This window comes from Struthio camelus, chromosome 30 (genome assembly GCF_040807025.1).
Source record: "Struthio camelus isolate bStrCam1 chromosome 30, bStrCam1.hap1, whole genome shotgun sequence".
Lineage (NCBI taxonomy): Eukaryota > Metazoa > Chordata > Aves > Struthioniformes > Struthionidae > Struthio > Struthio camelus.
In genome coordinates, this window is record NC_090971.1 from 2,576,968 (window position 1) to 2,594,075 (window position 17,108).

A 17,108-nucleotide genomic window follows, 5' to 3' on the forward strand; every position below is an offset into this window, starting at 1 on the left:
TCAACCAGGGAAGCTCTGATGGGCCACGACTCTCAGTCAAAATACCAAGTCTTCATACCAACACAAAAAGGCCATGAAACTCTCTTATCACACCCATTTATTAGCAAGCGAGCAAATTACTGGCTTCTTATTGTTGGCCTTTTGCTGCTTCATGGAAGGTTACATGAGGCAGGAAAGAGGCAACTGTTGTGGCACGGCCTCATGGGGTGTATCCCCTGCAAACATCACCGTCACCAAGTAAAACAAGAGTTAAAATGCTCTGGTTGACCCATTCACTAGATGGCCCCGCAGAGCTGCACCCTGCAGTAAAACCATATACGTTGATAGCAACAGTAATAAACGTTTTGCTTGTTAAAATGGTACCAGGTGATAAAATGCTTCCTTCAGGAACAAAAAGGGGGGGGGGGGGGAGCAAAGCGCGCAAATTTTCATCCAAGGAGAGGAAAGGGAAGAAAAGCCACAGAGCTGAGGAGCCTCCACTTTGGGCGTGGAAGGGGGGCAAGCATGAGGTGCACCAAGAGGGCCCAGTGCAGGGTCCTGGAGCGAGGCGTGAAGGGATGGCTGTTATTTTTCCTTTTTTGTTTTCTCCTCCATTGTGGAGCGCTACTGGGGAAAAAGACAAGACTGGCAAGCGAGAAGGGTGCGAAAAGCGTGCGGGGAAGGGGAGAAATGGCCGCTAACGGCGGGGCGCGCGAGGGGCGGGAAGGGGGCTCTGCGCACGGCCCTCACGCGAGCCGTTGGCGGGAAGAGGCGGCGCTGCGCACGGCCCGCTGCGGCGCGTGCCGAGCGCGCGGGAGCCCCGCCCCTTTTGCGCGTGGCTCCCCTCCCGCCCTATAAAAGGGGAGGCCGCCGGGGGTGGGGGGTGTCTGGCGGCGGTGGCGGTGGGGCTGGGGCGAGGCGGCGCGGCGCTCCGCGAGGGGCCCGGCTCCGCCGCCCGCAGGTGCGGGGCTCCTTCTGCCGCTTGGGCGGCCCTTCACCCCGTGCGGGTTTTGTGGCTCGGTGCTGAGGCGGGGTCTGGTCCTTCCCCGCGCGGTTCTTGCCCTCTGCTCCTGTCTCCTTGGCTGTTCTTGGGTTGTGGGAGGCCATTTGCCTTGCTAACCTGGTCGGTCACCTTCTCTGGGAGCAGTAGCGGTGGCAAAGGGTGCTTACGTTAGCTCTGATTGCAAGGCTGAGTCCAACCCTGCCCTGAGGTAGCTGGGCCTGTGGGCCTTCAACTAAAGGGGATCCCCTTGCTTAGGCAGGGGGATGCACTGGCCTGGGGTGTTTTTGCCATCCTTAAGCATGGATGTGTCTCCTCCCTTCAGACTGCAGAGAAAGGGGAAGGCCTGTCCTGAGAATCTGTGCCACTGAGGGTTACAGGCTTAATTAAAATGCAGATGGATGAGAAGAAGAGCCAGAAGGGGGGATGTTTTGATGTGTTTCTGTTTAGATTGTGAAAGAAAACAGCCTAAGTTTAGAGGTTGCTTTCAGACGTGATCCCTTGGCTTTGGCTGGAGATGGCTTCAATGTGGAGAGCATCTTCCAGGGTCCTTTGAAGAGCTGTCAGGCTTGGTGCCAGCTCATACTTCAGAACATCTTTCAAGGCTTGTGCTTTATATAAATACATATACACACAATATTTTCATTACTGAGCTCTGTGAACTCGTGGGAGGTCTGTGCAGATGTACACTAGAGGGAGATGGTGGCTGAGATACAGCTGGTCTAGGCATGTTCACTTGTGCACGTGTGCAGCTGTCTCTTAGTTTCAGCTAGTGCAGCTTCTTAATTAATAGTTTTAAGTGAAAATCCAGGATCTAATACCACTGATTTCTTCAGTGACTTGAATCTTGCATGATTTGCTTGTACAAGAAGGTTCATGAGTTAAGGCACTGAATTATTAAAACTGACTGGGTGTAACCTGGGCTCGTGTGCGCTTGTGAACAGTGGTAGCATGTGTACTAATGCAAATGTTTTATTAGCAGACAGAACAGTATCAGCAAAATGGCGACTGCTCAGAAGCAAAGGAGTTCGATGGTATGATTTTATTATGTATTTCAGCACAGTAGATTATTAACGATCAGGACAAAGTGGATTTTAGCTGAATTAATGCACCCGAGTGCTTTGTGAGCTTTCTGGGCTTGAAAAGCAAGGCTAATTTAATTCTTCTGTATGAAGAGAGAGGCTTAGTAGCAAAAGAGATTGAACTTCGGGGTCGCACATTTGGTAGGAGTCAGCTATGTTCTAAGACCATAGTAATACGAAGTGTTAAAGAGTATGCTTAGCTTTATAAATGTCGAAAGTCGTACTTGTCAATTAACTTAAAAAGTTAAGTAGGCAGTGGACCAAATTGTGGTCCGCAGTGGTCTAGAATGGTGGGCGTGACACAAGTTGGCGGTTGTGAAATAAGAGCAAGGGCTACTTTTGTATAAGTTTCCTTGCTATTAAAAAAAAAAAAAATCTAGGGAAGAACATATAGTGAGCTAATGAGCAAAAAAGCGTTTTTCATTTGTTTTCAGCTGTGAAGAAAAACAAGTCGTCCATAATAGAGGCTAATGCTTTTTCTTTTTCTAACTTTTAGAATGCAGTTGTATTTCCTAATAAAATATCTACTGAACAGCAGTCTTTGATATTAGTGAAGAGGCTCCTGGCAGTAGCCGTATCCTGCATTACATATCTAAGAGGAATCTTTCCTGAAAGTGCCTATGGAACAAGATACTTAGATGGTAATGAGCTGTTTTCAAGATTCTCTGCACAGTCTATTGTTATAGGGATGTTGTGAAGCTTAAATGAGGGCTTTTAAAGTCCGTTGCTCTTTCAAATTAATAGTAAAGTTTCGTTTTAGCAATTGAAAGTGGCTAATACAATCATTACTGAGTTTTATTAAAGGTAGTGATGAAGGTAACTTGGCAAATAAAATTATGCCTCAACCTGTCAGTAGTGTAAATTTTAGTCTGTTCTTTGACGTACGTTTTTCAGAGAACGAACTTCACTTTCTTAGTGCTGTAGTTGCATAAACTAAGCCTTTATAGGTTAAAAAAACTTCTTTCTGTTTGCTTTGAGATCTCTGTGTCAAGATTCTGAGGGAAGACAAAAACTGTCCTGGGTCTACTCAGCTGGTGAAATGGTATGTTAGCGACAGTGCATCTGTAACAGTTTTACAGTGTGTAAATTCTAGAAACTACCTTCCTTGTTGTTTTCAGCTATAAAAAAAAAAGTTGACTTGCTGCAAGTGATCAACTGCCCTCGTGTTTTTGTGCATGGTAGTTACTATGTACAGATTTCTGTATGGAAAATCAAAATGTGTTCCTTTCTCTGAAGATGTAATTGACTTGTACAACATTTCTAGAAAGGCTTACAACTCACTGCTTAATAGAGCACAAATGTTGGTTTATGGAATTATGATGCTGTATGCCCGGTTTTCATTGGTATATGTGACTATTCAAGGTGCAGATAAATGCAAGAAGCTAGCTGGTAATTCCTTTATAGTTGAATATGAGATGCAGTGTTTTCATGAAAGTTAAACCTGTTACCTTTCTTGCATCTTGTGTTTGAAGGTCTTGCTCTGATTTGTATAAGCAAAAATGGTACTGTTGGCCTTTATACTGAAAATCAGAGTTCTGTCTGCAAATCATAGTCTGTTTATATGTTCATACAGTTGAGTGTAAACATGTCACTTGAGACCAGAGATGCTTGCTTTGGGGGGGGTTTTGTTTGTTTGTTTCTCCATGATAATTGTAGATTATCAGCCATATAGAACATGGCTGCTCTTCCTCCTGTTTGGAAACAAGGGTATAAGGCAAAGAGCATCAGATAAACATTTGCTTTTTCATCTGCCCGTAGAAATGGACTCCTTCACAGCTATGTTTGAGAATGGACTTGCTTATCTTGTTTTTTTTCCTGCTGTGCTGCTCTCTGATTGCTGAGATGTTTGTTGCCTACAGTTGATTCACTACAGGACTTCATGCTCCATCAGGAAATGTCAGGCAACTCCTGTGGTCCTCAAAGCCATGCAGTTTTGAAGCTTAGAGGTTGAAGGGTGCAGCCGTTTCATGCACAGGCTTCAGTTGTACTACAGGTTGCATCAAATTTTTTTCAGGAAACCAATAAGGTGGAATCACCTTCCACACGGAGAATGCATTGTAATAAAGCTTAAGCTGCCTGCATACACTGCAAAGATATTTCCTTTTTTTTTAATACCTCCATACAAGAAGTTTTTGTTCTTTTCACACTTGTGCCAGTCATAATACAAAGTGAAGCATCAGAAATAATGCTGCTTTCAGCAGAGGGAGCTTACAGCCACTGCAGACGTAGGTCTGAGTTGTGATGTTAAGAGGTGTAACTGGGTCGTGCAGTGTTTGAATGTATGTGTACCATCACTCAGATGGGAGGAGGGGAAGGAAAACAAGGCTTCCTCGCCGTAACCTGGAATTTCTTAATTGATCTTCTGTGGTAGAGAATTGAAGTGGCACCAAGTCACCTTACACTCACGCACCAAACACTAGCAAGGGCAGTGGCATGGCGTGCCTGTGGATGCTGACGAGAAAATGCTCTCTGGTTTCTGGGTGAAGGGTGTGTGCCACCTGTTTGGAGCTTTCGGGTAAGTAGCATTTCTTCACTTGGCATGTACACATGAAAAAAGATTCTTGCTTGTTTCCTACATTCCAAAGAAATGTTAGCAAAAATTAGGGGGTAAGTTCTTAGTTCATTACTTGTCTATTTCTTGCATGTTTCTGTTCCATAAAAAGTAAATTGCAACATCTGAATAAAGGTGATAACAGGACTCCTTTGTGCTTCAGAGAGATCTGTATTCAGTTGAAATAGTTAAACTTATTGATTAATGAATACGTATGTTAGAAAGTGCTTGAAAATGATGGGCATACAATTACATTACGTTTTTACTTATAAATTATTTACTTACAGATTATATTTTTACTTATTCTGCAAAGAGGTTAGGATGATTTGGGGTGTTACAAAGATAGTAATTACTTATATCTATTACTACTAATAAAAAGACAGAATAATGGAATAAGCATTATTTATTACTCCAGTAATTTAATATTAAGAAGACTAAACACAAGAATTTCATTTTGTGGGAATATTTTATTTAATCAGAAGCAAAGCAAATGGAAATTAGTAGTAGATGGACAATATTATTTGATTTTTGCAGGATGTTAGGATGCTATGATGCCTTGCAGAAGAAATATGTAAGTCTTCCACTATAATTTAAATGTATTGAAACATTCATTTATATAATTCCACTAGCTGCCACTGTAGTTATAGGACTTTCTGGTTGTGGAATAGCTATGCTTTAACATGTTACAGTGCGGGATGGACACATTTCAGGAAAATATTCTTTGTAAGCAAAAACACTTTAAAGCGAGGAGAACTTAAGAATTTTCTTCAGCCAGCTGAGCAAGTTCGTTCTTAAACAGGTCAGGAATTTAAGCATACAAAAAGCTTCCTTTCTTAGGACTACAGTAGCCTATATTGACTTGCAGAGCTAAAGAAACAAGCAAGCAGAAGTAAGCTATGAAATAAGTTTAATGTGCTTTTTTTTTTTTTTAATTCTTTAATTATGTTCCCAACAGCTAAGAATGATTGTCCTAGCGGTAAGTATCTTTGAAAAGTGTGGCCTGCTTTTTAAAGTAAATACTTAGATACGTGTACAGTTCTTAATCTGTTTCTTGTCTTTATTTTAAAAATACAGGTCTACACCCATCCAGAAGATCCTCAGGTAAACCTGGCAGAATCTTTCATTGGATGACTAATGATAATCCTTATAATCCGTCCTTATCATGAAATACATGAATATAATAAACAGCCCTTACACGTGTAGAAAAAGACTTATTTTAAAATAGCAAATGTAGCAATTGCTGGGGCTAATCAGCAATGCGCAGTGTATTGCCTTTGAGTATCTAGTATCAGGCTGTTTTCAGGAAAGTGCAAGAAACTGCAAGTGTAATTGTGGAGTTAAATGCCTGTAAAGAACGCATCCTTCTACCCCTCTGTAACAAATAGATTTATGGAATTTCTTTGGGGAAGAGACAGTATGTTTTAACTAGCCACTGGGTGTCACCATATCTCTGTATGATGTGTGTGAAATATTTTTATAGTGATTAAAATTTGAATTGATCATTTCCTTTTAAAAACTGAACTCAAACTTAGTTTCTCTCCAAACATGTTATGATGGTGATTCCTGGAAAAAAAATTAAAAGATCTTTATTTGATGACAGCTATGTATATATTGAAATCATTAATTGTTACAGCATTAGAAAGCTATTCATCAGAAAAGAGCTATGTGAGCTATCACTTCATTGTTTTGTTTTGTTTTTTAAAAAAACAAGGTTAATAGGTTACTGGACAAAAAGAAACAGCAGCAATAGTGTATTTCTCTTGACAACCGATAGTTCAATAACTACTGCGTTTGTTCGTAGACAATTACAGAATGTTACCACTTCAAATTCAAGTACACCCAGAACGGGCCACTCCTGGATTTCAGCAGGTATTGTCATCTTGACTTTTTTCTGCTCTGTGGTTTTACAGTCCCTTCAGTACACCAGCCTTAACTAAAAACTTAATTCAGTTTTTATCTGTTCAGTCTTTTCTTGTTTCTGGATCTTAATGACTGATTTTCAGAAAACATGCCGTTAAGCTAGACTTACTCTGAAAATGTGGCAAATCTTTTTATCAGATTATGGGCATTTGCAAGGAAGCTGCTTATTTTAAGACAAATAATTGAAATGTAGCGAGTTCTTACCTAGCAGAAACTTACTGCAGCTTTCCTCTTGCGTAAAATGTTTTTTCATTTAAGTTTGGGCTGTTTGCAGGCACCAAATGTGACTGCTTCCCTCTGAAGGAGGCCACAAGTCTTGTGAACGGCACTGGTGGAAGGAGACGTGAATCTGTATCTTGGCTGCTCCAGGCTAGTGTGTTAGCACAGGCTCACACCAGACTGATTTGGGGAAGAAAACAAAAGACTCTGTTTTAGTGGCAGTAAGGTAAAGTTTGGGTCAGCTGCTTGTAGAATGGAAGACTGAAAACTTCAGAACTGGATGTCGAGAGGCCGTAGATGTGTACTTCCTAATCAGTAACCATTTCTGTCAATAGCGGTGTCTGTAATGATTAAGGGAACAGATATGTGAGAGTTACGTGCATTTGAAAGCCCCAATCCTGGTGGTACTTTCTTTTAGATATGGGTGCTTTTCAAGCATTACATATAACGGTCGTCACTACTGAACCATGAAGTTGTCCCTGGCTCAGAACTTGATCTTTAAAAGAGTAAAGAACACACAGCTCGCTTAAACTGTATTGGGAATTGCAGTGCTTGTAAGCCCAGAACAGAGCTTGTATGATGAACGTGGTATCTTCTCTAACGTGTGTAGGTTCTATTAAACAGTTGTATATTTTAATACTAATACAGTTCAGCCTATATAAAAAATCTGAATACTTTGTCTCTTTCTAGTAAAAATAAACGAAACGATTCCACAATCACATGTGCAGACACAAAGAAAGCAAGTGTCCTCCTCATTCGCAAGATATATGTTCTGATGCAAAACCTGGGTCCGCTACCAAATGATGTTTGCTTGACTATGAAGCTGTTTTACTATGATGAAGGTAGTATTTTCTGTATTACCTTGAATTATCAAGTGTATTCATAGGCATCTGAAAACAATTTAAAGAAACATTTTCATATATAATCTTGAGAGTTGCTAGAACTTGTTACAGGAAACTATTTTGCATGTTTTCAATGACTTCTCACCCCTTACTTTTCAAAATTCAAGGAGGGCAGACTTGTTCTCATTGTAGGAACGCAGTCTTACCATAGACTTCGTTGGAGCAAGGATTTCAGCATGTTTTTAAAACGAATCGGATTTTTACGAATATGTTAAGACCAAACCGCCCCAACATCTGTTTGCTGGACTAGTTCGGCTAACTAGTTAAATAGCTAGCACTAGCTACTACTTTCAGACCATATTATGGCTTTATAATAAAAAAACAAGAGCTTCTAGCTCATGTTTTTGCATACATGAACTGATTCAAGCTGCTTTTTTTTTTTTTGCCTACTGTGTAGAGGAAAGAACTGCTTTTAGTACAGATTGAATATTGATTATGCTCTTCCTTCAAGACCTTTTTTGACTAGTTCTTTCTATTTAAAGAGGAGAAGAGTCTGTTTCATCTGCACAAAAATGACTTCTACAAGAACATGCTTTATTATAACATAACATTTCATAAATTCTTCTCTGCAGTTACACCACCTGATTACCAGCCTCCTGGCTTTAAGGAAGGTGAATGTGAGGGCATGATATTTGAGGGGGAGCCAATGTGTCTAAACGTGGGTGAAGTGCCAACACCTTTTCATATGCTGAAAGTTAAAGTTACAACTGAAAAACAACGAATGGAGAATGCTGATAAAAGCATACTAAAGCAAGGAGACACTAATGTGCCTCTACAGGTGCTCAAACTGGACAAAGATGATACAGAAGAACAGAACCAGCGCATGCATGTAAGAGCTCAAATGTTTTATGTAACGTATTGAAATGTTCTGTGATTTATATTCTAGCAAAGGGCCATTAATCCTTTTACTGCATCTCGTGCAAGACTTTTAGTAGAGCATTTGGCGTTTGCAGATACGTTTGGGCAAGATAACCTATTTTGCTGCGTGTTTGTTTCAATTTTACTGTTCCCATCGGCAGTCTGTCATGGTTAAAGCGTATGCCAGTATTGAACAAGTGCATAATGCCTGTCAGCAGCTTTATTGGTAGTGTCATGTCACTGCAAGGCTAGGTAGCAGTGGCAGGGTGAGAAGCTGAGTAGCAGCTTTGTGACGCAGGTGCGTGGTGCTGCCTGGTCTGCTTGGAGCACGGGGTACATGAGAAGCCTTCACCTTGGGACTGTCCACAGGGCTGACCCATACCAGTCCCGGACAAATGGTAGCAGTCAAGCGGTACTGATGTGAAATGAATTTGCTCTGAAGCCTGGTTTCTGGGATGCTTCTGTACAGCAGTGAACAGAGCTGGTGATGGCACAGCTAAAGTTGCCCCAAACCTGATTCTTCGTGGGTTGTGTGTTTGTTCTTCCCTCCACCCAGGAAGTCTGTCCAGAACAATGCCGAAACAAACCTGTCAAATGCATAAAACGTGCAACAGATTGTGGATCCAGCTGTTGAGACTAGAGCCTCTGAGACAGCTCTTGGGGTTATGTTAGTGCAGGCTTCAATAATTGGAGGCATATATTTCTGGTATCAGCTGAGGCGGGCAGTGAATACCTTTAGGAGTGCTGAAATGGGGAAATACCTGTGTATCTTCACCATAGGTGAGAAGGAGGTGGAGCTTCAAGGACTGTGGCCCCTCCCCATCGATGAGCAGTGCCCAGGGGCCTGTAGGGCTGCATGATGGGAATAGCTCGGCCCTCCCTTGATCTGCATATGCCTCTAAATTGCTGTTTCACAGGCAATATAGAGGTGGTAATTGATGCACTGATAGCTTTGTTTTAATATCTACTGTTATGATTTTAATATTTTGAATGGATGTGTTTCTTGATAAGTAAATTAAATGTATGCTTGTATTGCTCATTAAGTAACATTGAGCTGGTCTGTACTTTCCATGTTAGATTTAATTATTTTAATGCAGTTTATTCCACTGAGAATCTGTCTAATAAGATCTGGCTCTAAGCATCTGTGAGTAGGAACCCTCTTACTTGTCTGCAGTAAGTGATAGACCTCTTCTTTAATCTAGGAAGATCCGGTCTTGGATAATAAAGTGGAAGATAGGAAAACCATAAATATTTCGGAAGCTGAAGGTAACTTATATGTATTTTTTTCAGTTTGTGCCTCTTGCTGGTGTTACTGACATGAGAATTCAATTTGCTAACATACAGTACTGTTTCCAAACTAACACTTTATTTTCCTCTCCTACGTTGCTATTCCTTTCTCTTCTATCACAGTTTTGTTGTGAAGCACTTTATCATATGCGTGTTTTCATTTTTCTGTTCTGAAATTCTAATACTTTGTTCCATTTTTATCAGAATTAAAGCTAAACTTAATAGGTTACATACTTCAAAAAAATTTACTTTTTAACCAATATACTTCTGCATAAAAATTGCAGAAGTAATTCAAGTAGTCTTGTGTCTGTCAGTGCAGAATTCTGCAAGAAAACATGGTCAGATCTATTTTCATTGAAGTCACGGATGTTTGGACTGTATTCGGACAGCTTCAGTCATTAAAATTCAGCAGCAACATTGCTTTTAGCCATGTTTTTTCTTCAACTTTGACTACAGTAGGACCATGATCTGATTCTGCAGTCCATAGCTGCTTCATTCCATACAACCGTGAATCAAATGAGACAATTGGGGCTCATGTACACAGAGTTTACTGTATGGAAGACTGAATTGTATCATATGGATAGATGCTTTGTACAAAGAAAATAAACCCAGGTAAAAAGTAAGTGGTTAATTACTGTGGTTTTCTGTTTCTGATACAATCGGTAATTTCATTTCAATATATTTCATTATATGAACAACTGTGTGGTTATGTCTGTGCTGCTGGCTATTTGAGTGACTTTTCCAGCTGCGTTCTCTCACAGCTTTACTACACGGTTGACCTGTGTGCCCTCTTCTCTTACCAGGTACATTGAGCATTTAGATAATCAAAAGTGAATTTTCATACTTATTTTTAGTAGGCACGGATTCTAATGAGGCATGCTTATTAGTGCAGATCTCAGCAAGCTGGATTTCTTCAAGTAAAATCCTAACACTGGTTTGTCAGTGTGAAACTACAAAAACAATTTTTGAGTAGCAGCAAAAAGCAAATTCTCAGCTGAAATCTATTACAAAGCACTTGTCAAGAAGGTACCAATGATATTACCTCTGTATAAAAAAAAAAAAAAAATCTGATAAAACTGCTGTAATAGGCAGTTAAATTTGAGAATTCCGCAGAGTATAAATGACATTTTATGTTTAGGAAGCATTCTGAGTGCTCTAACGCTGCAAGACAAAGTTGCCTTCTCCCTTGTTATCAAATAAATGATTATGCCTTTCTCGCTATGCAGGACATTAGGAAGTACCTGCTGATCATTTCTGATGAAAAACAGCAGCACCTGTCTTGTTGGATTTTTCTTAGCCTTTATAAGTAGATATTTCGTGCTGCTTGCTTACATGAATCATATAAATGTCCTCCACTGCGAGCTCTGAAAGCAGAAGTGCAAATAAAATAACTGACCTGGCTATAGTGGCCTGACTGCATCCACCTCCAGAAATTCTCCCTGGCAGAACCCTATTGTCTTTCAATCAGTGTCCCAGGATTTGGACCCGGGCTGTCTCAAACGTGCAACATTGTACTGCAAACCCTAGAGAGCAGTACACCAGCCGCCTGTTCTTAGTGATCTCTGAGCAGAAGTTTCCCTTTAGTAAGATGTCAAAGAACTTAGAAGTAGAAAATGACACATCTTCCAGTCCCCTAAACCTATGGGGATGCTCTAGGAATAGCACCTCACATTTAGGGGTCGCACAAAGGCTGAGCTTTGCCACCAAAGGAACTAAAGAATGAGTTATTCCTTTGTTGTCTTGCTCGGTTTGGAGAAGCTACATAAGAAGCATCTGGACAGCATCAGTTTGCCGTACGTAAAGCATTTTGAACTTAAGAAAAATCAAAAAGGGGAAATACTATGCAAATTTCTGGAAGAACATAAAGTAGAGATGATGTAGGTAAGTATTCTCAGAAATGGTCTTGATATGCTCACATAAAATAGCTAAAATAAAAGGATTTCCAAGCTGTGAAATAAAAAGGGAATTTTATGACCAAACCCAGAATCTGGAGGAAAAGCCTATATTTGGATGAGACTCCTCCAGAAAACTTTTTTTTTTTCTGTAGCAGAGGCACCTGTGGATATATGAATATATGGTACCTAGAAGAAAAGCCCGTTAGTGCTGCTGCTTGCTCTCTACTCACTTTCCTTCAGCGTTTCCCTATAGTTGTATCCCCTTTGAAGCGTAATTTAGGTTCTGCAGCCTTCAGAAACAGAAATTCTCATAAAAACTTCCAGAAACATCACTTTCCATATAACAAAACCAGCAACTCTGTTATGTTGAGGCTTTTGGTCCTTCTGACCCAAACAGGGCTGTCAGCCTATTTGGGTTACCATGGTTTCTGAGTGGTTGCAAAGGGAATTGGACAAAGCAAAGTCTGGATTTTTCCAAGTGGATTGCGGTGTCCTCTAGTTCAAGCCCACCACGGTTTGCATTGGTTGCAATGTGCAAGCCATATTTAAATAGTGGCACTTAACAGGGTTGGGGTGTTGTTTTTTTTCCAGAAATGTGGCAACTATATGAAAGAAGCAAACTTACTTCCATACTGCTTAAAAAAGAGGGGGGGGGGGGAACTTCATGGGTTAAAAAAACCGAGTCTCTCCAGAACTAACTGTTCATTCTTCCTTCCTACTCCTCCTCCTTTGTGGCCTGTTTGTGCAGCTGCATGCAGTGACGAGGGGAACTGTAGTTACAGAAACTGCAGCCAAAGTTGCTCTGTTGTGTGTGGCTGCGTTACAAAATGGGAGCCATCTGCTGGCAGTGGGCTTCAGAAATTGCAGGAGCTGTGCCAGTCTGGCCATGACATGCTGCATGCCTGTTAGGCCAGGCAAAACAGTCAGTGAGGCTTTTTACTTTGAAATCAACACTCATGTAGACAAGCCTTTAGCTTGTATATAAAGAAGAGTCAGGGTCAAGCCCACCCTTCCAAGGATATTTTGTGTCAATCTGTACTACTTAGCATAAGCATGTCTCCTATGTGCCTGTGATAGGAAATCGTGTAAATAAAAATCAGAACAGTTGAACTAAAGATTAAAGACAGCATAATGCTTGGTAAAGTTTAGCTGTTTACGTGCACAGAGGAGAGCCTTTCCAAAGTGCCTGTTCATTGCATTTTTAAAGCGTGTATTTTCCTTGTGTCAAAACATCAGAGTTAGGATGCTGTTAGTGCATTTTCAACTGTGTACTTTATTCTTTAATGTTTTTCTTAGAACCAAATTTAACTTGTGAAGAAGACGAAATTACAAAGGCCGAAGAGAATCTGAATCCGTATGTTTCCAATCGCCAGGTATGAAGATAGTACCCTTTCTGCCTCCTTAAAAACTTTTCCCAGAGCTTTTGCGAAGTTTCTTTGCTACTATTTTGGGTTACCTCAAGCAATTAATGGGTGATCTGCTAAAAGTTTATTTACCATAATCAGCATTTTCAACAATAAAATGTGTTTATATTTTACGTTTCAGTCTTCCACAAAAAAAAGATTGACAATCTAAAGGGCTAATCAAAAGTAGTAACAAAAGGCTGTTGTTTTCTTCTCCAGAAATTGTTGTTTCCAAAAGAAATAGATAATCTGAATAACAGTAGAAGAACTGGGAAAATAATTTCCATGTTTGTAAAACTGTTGTAGTCATATACCTTTCCTAATAGAAATTTCTCTGCTCAAATTCTAACAGACCAAAATACTTGATTAAAGCCTAGGATAAACACAAACATTAAGTAATAGTCAAAACAGACAGTATTCCATGAATATAGCAAAATTGTGTAATCTAAGCATGGAGGACTACTCCAAACACAGGTCCTTAAGATGTCTTGTGCAAAGACTTCTGCAAAATAACCCCACGTGTCTGCAAGTGACTTAACGGATAAAAATCACTGATGCTTTGATTTGTCAAGGCAGTTGAACGCATGTAGCTTTAAACAGTTCTGTTGACTTCAATATTCATGCGCTTAAATTTCAGTTCAAGTGCTGTGGTTTGTGGAGCCAGAGCTCTTGGTAAAGTACAGGACTGAGCCCTGGAGTTGCCCCTAAAATACAGTTGTTTTTTTAACTGCTGTCATAAGGCTAACATTTGTTTTCTGATTTTAGGTCGATCATTTAGCGCATAAGACATCTGAACTTCACATGTCAGAGAGCAGGACAAGAAGTGGAAAGATATTTCAAAGCAGCGCTGTTAGTATCAGTTTTCTATTTCTGTTTTCTGCTCTTTCTAAGCCTTTTTCTGTTCCAAAGAGAAAAAAATTCTCAAGTTTTAATAGAATACATGTTGAAAGAAAGATTCTCATCACTTAGAAAATTCCTATTAGCATCAAAACATTTGGATTCCTAGTGTCAAAAAAAAAAGTCTGTTCCAAAAAATTAAAAGCTGAGCATTACAGTAGTTACACAGGTTGAGAAAGATTCATTAGGATTGACTTATTTTCTCAAGAATGCATTTAGCCAAATTCCCTGCTGGTTTAATCCATTGTTGATATGTGTGTGTGCCAGTAGAGATCCCAGCCCAGCGTACCATATGATCACTAGTGATTTTACTTGGAAAACACAGAGCCATAATTCTAACCTCAGATGTGTGACTCATTCATACCAAGAAAAATCCATTATTTCTTTGGTTATTCACATTGCAGCAGACTTATTTAGTCTGTGCTACTGTGGGGAGCCAGATTCCTTGAGTCTTGTACAGGTGGAATAGAAGTTGTCTTTAGGATGGAGCTTGGCCTTAGGAGAGGGTATTGGGTACTCATCTGTCTGTGGCTGCTGCCATTACCCACTGACCTTGGTAGCTTTAGCGTTTTAAGGCTAAGGGGAGCCTCTAGTCTGTATAAACCTGGAATTGTAGCCTCTGCTCTGTGCGGAACTTGCCACAGTACATGTATAGTCACTTTGCTATACCTCTATGTACCTCTTATTTGTGAACATTGAGAGTTATTGGTATGCTTTTCTCAGAAAAAGCAATGGGGTGAATACTACCGTTCTTGTAAATAAAGGCTCTTCATCATTTACAATCAGGAGAGGAAATTACATGTCATGGCTAAGGAAAATCATACCCTTCCTGTCGCCACTCAGGAAAGCTCTTCATTAATTTTTAATGCAGGTTACGGAACAGTAGTTGCATAAGGATTTATAATGTGCTACTCAATAGTTGCCAGTAGTCGTCTTCTAAACTAATAGTTGCTTTATTTCCAGAAAGGTTGATGAAAATCAAGCTTGGGAACATTGCAAAATCCGTTCCTCGGCAAAATGTTCTAAAGAAATCCAGAAGAGAAACTGGTCTGGGCCATAAAGTGTGAAAGCAGCATGCAAAAAGAGCTATCTAAGTTTGCCACAAATTCACAAAGCGGAGACATAAAATTCGGAAGATTTTGGTCATTTTCAAAAAATACTGCTTATCACTATTAGAGTGACCCTTTTTTACTTCCAACCTCAGGTTCATAAGCAGTATTTTTGAGGTTTGTTAGTCACTACTGTAAAAAAGAGCATTATTTTCTGTATGCTCATTTGTCAATATGAACTTAATAGAATTTTTTAAAATGCGTTGTTTTAAATAAGCAGAAGCACAACAGGACTGAAGGCTAAATTCTGGTCGTTTCCTACATGTCCAAGTCAGAAATAATTTGATAAAACCAGCAGGCCTATGTGGTGCAGATTGCCCTTTCCTGTCAATATGGGGCTCTCCGGTGTCACACAGAGCCTTCCCTGTGTCACCTGGAGCTGCTCTACCGTTATCTTGAGCCACTGTGTGCCTCACAGCAGCTCCTGGAGTTGGACTTTCGGGTTTCTTGCCTATACGGAGGGCAGATCTGGTCTGGGGAACAGTCCTGAGAGGTAAACTTGGTACATTCTGCTGAAGCGTTACACGTGGGAGTTCCTGCCCTTACAACATAAATACATCTAAGCTGTTCTATAGTAATTTCGGTGGGAAATTCTTCGAGAAAATAGTATCCAGATATTATTCCAGGCTTAACCCCTTTGGGCATGTACCAGATAATGGCACGGACTGGATGCTCAATGCACAGCTTCTGACACATCACACCGCCGAGTCTTACTCGGTGATTTCCATGTTACGCTTGCTAATGCAGTGGAGCAGGCCATAGTTTGTGCAGCACAGCAACCAGTAATGCAGTATTTTTCCTTGGCAGGTTCATCAATTTGAACTCTTCTCTAGTCAAGATGTGCTACCAAAAAGGAGAAAAATTAGTGAACCAAAGGAGCAGTTTTAGACATCCATCTCCCTGCTGTTCACAGAATTCACCTCAATATTGCTTCGATTCGTTGTTTAATATGAATGTTAATATTTAAATACCATTTGGGGATCTTTCCTGTTTGATTTGTAGTCGAAATGTAGTGTATTTTATATCTAAGGGAAAAAAAAAATCTGTCAAGCCCAGTTGAAGAAATTGTAAGTTTTTTTTTTTATAGAAATGTGTATTGCCATCTGGAAAGATAGAAGGTACTTAGCTAATGATGCAATCTCTGAAAAAAACATCCATAACAAAGATGATTTGGGGGGATTTGATTCTCTGCTAACACTGTGTGTGTGCCCATTAACTGAAACACGAGGATATTTCGCTGATCGCTTTATCTGGGCTGTATTTAAAACTCGGGAACTCCTTGTTCGGAACCTACCCAACAGGGCGTTAAAAACTGAGCTCTCGGGTTAATTTCTGGAGCTTTATCAAGCAGGTTCAGGAGAACTGTGTTGTCAGTTACAGCAATATTACAGATTTTCTTTTTACTACATAGTAAGCAGAACTACTGGAGGTTTAGGTGGCCTGATTCCATGTATTTCCTCCAGACTCAAGGCACCAGACTCGAGATAAAAAGCATTATTCATATCTTCATATTTCACACCAAAATGCAGGATTTGCATAGAGCTGTGATGTGATCTGTGTGTAATTACAAGCAAAGTGCTAATCTGTGGCAGGCATCTATTATATTAGTGTAAGATGGAAAAACTTGAAAAACAAACCTATATGTATGTGAAATGATTAATTGCAGGAGTCAAAGGGTGCCATTTTTATTCTTCCTAAACAATTAATTGTTACTTTTTGTGTACTGTGAGTGAATTGGAGTGAAGCTGTTTATGCATGGCTAAGGGCTACTGCTGTGTTTAAACTGGATATGAATAGCTGAACATTTCTCTTTTTTTGATTAACATCTTTTTATCCTATTCCTCAATTAAAAGAATGTTATCTAACAGTTTGCATGTTTCTTGACCACTCTGATTGGAGTACGTTTTTTGAGTTTTAATGAAATGCTGGTAATATTTTGGAATTCTAGCTTAATAGGGTACAGCCACTTCATTTTGTTTGAACCAGGCTGGATGGGGACCACACAG

The 17,108-nt window shown here is 40.1% G+C and overlaps 1 protein-coding gene across 6 annotated transcripts; it reads left to right on the forward strand.

Moving 5' to 3' along the window:
• The first annotated feature begins 860 nt into the window (after positions 1-860).
• Positions 861-16,967, forward strand: HORMAD1 (HORMA domain containing 1). 6 transcript variants are annotated; one of them, XM_068922502.1, is made up of 15 exons: positions 861-940; positions 1,471-1,583; positions 1,962-2,013; positions 2,558-2,702; positions 3,040-3,103; positions 5,147-5,183; positions 5,568-5,588; positions 5,687-5,713; positions 6,414-6,481; positions 7,442-7,593; positions 8,226-8,482; positions 9,714-9,777; positions 12,990-13,066; positions 13,862-13,945; positions 15,910-16,967. In XM_068922502.1, the coding sequence occupies exons 3-15, from the start codon at positions 1,981-1,983 to the stop codon at positions 15,988-15,990; spliced, it is 1,110 nt and encodes a 369-aa protein (XP_068778603.1). In that variant the 5' UTR covers positions 861-940; positions 1,471-1,583; positions 1,962-1,980; the 3' UTR covers positions 15,991-16,967. The 6 variants fall into 6 exon arrangements, with proteins under 6 accessions (XP_068778603.1, XP_068778606.1, XP_068778605.1 ...); XM_068922505.1 differs by lacking the exon at positions 1,471-1,583 and adding an exon at positions 3,820-4,576 and having other exon boundaries at positions 862-940; XM_068922504.1 differs by lacking the exon at positions 1,471-1,583 and having other exon boundaries at positions 862-940; positions 3,040-4,576.
• Positions 16,968-17,108: the final 141 nt, after the last annotated feature.

What these genes read in the sequence shown, in the direction of transcription:
- HORMAD1 (XM_068922502.1), top strand. Translation starts at nt 1,981, where the DNA reads ATGGCGACTGCTCAGAAGCAAAGGAGTTCGATG. An exon ending in CCCATCCAGAAGATCCTCAG is followed by an intron (nt 5,714 to 6,413) that starts GTAAACCTGGCA and finishes GTTTGTTCGTAG; the next exon opens with ACAATTACAGAATGTTACCA. An exon ending in AACAGAACCAGCGCATGCAT is followed by an intron (nt 8,483 to 9,713) that starts GTAAGAGCTCAA and finishes TCTTTAATCTAG; the next exon opens with GAAGATCCGGTCTTGGATAA.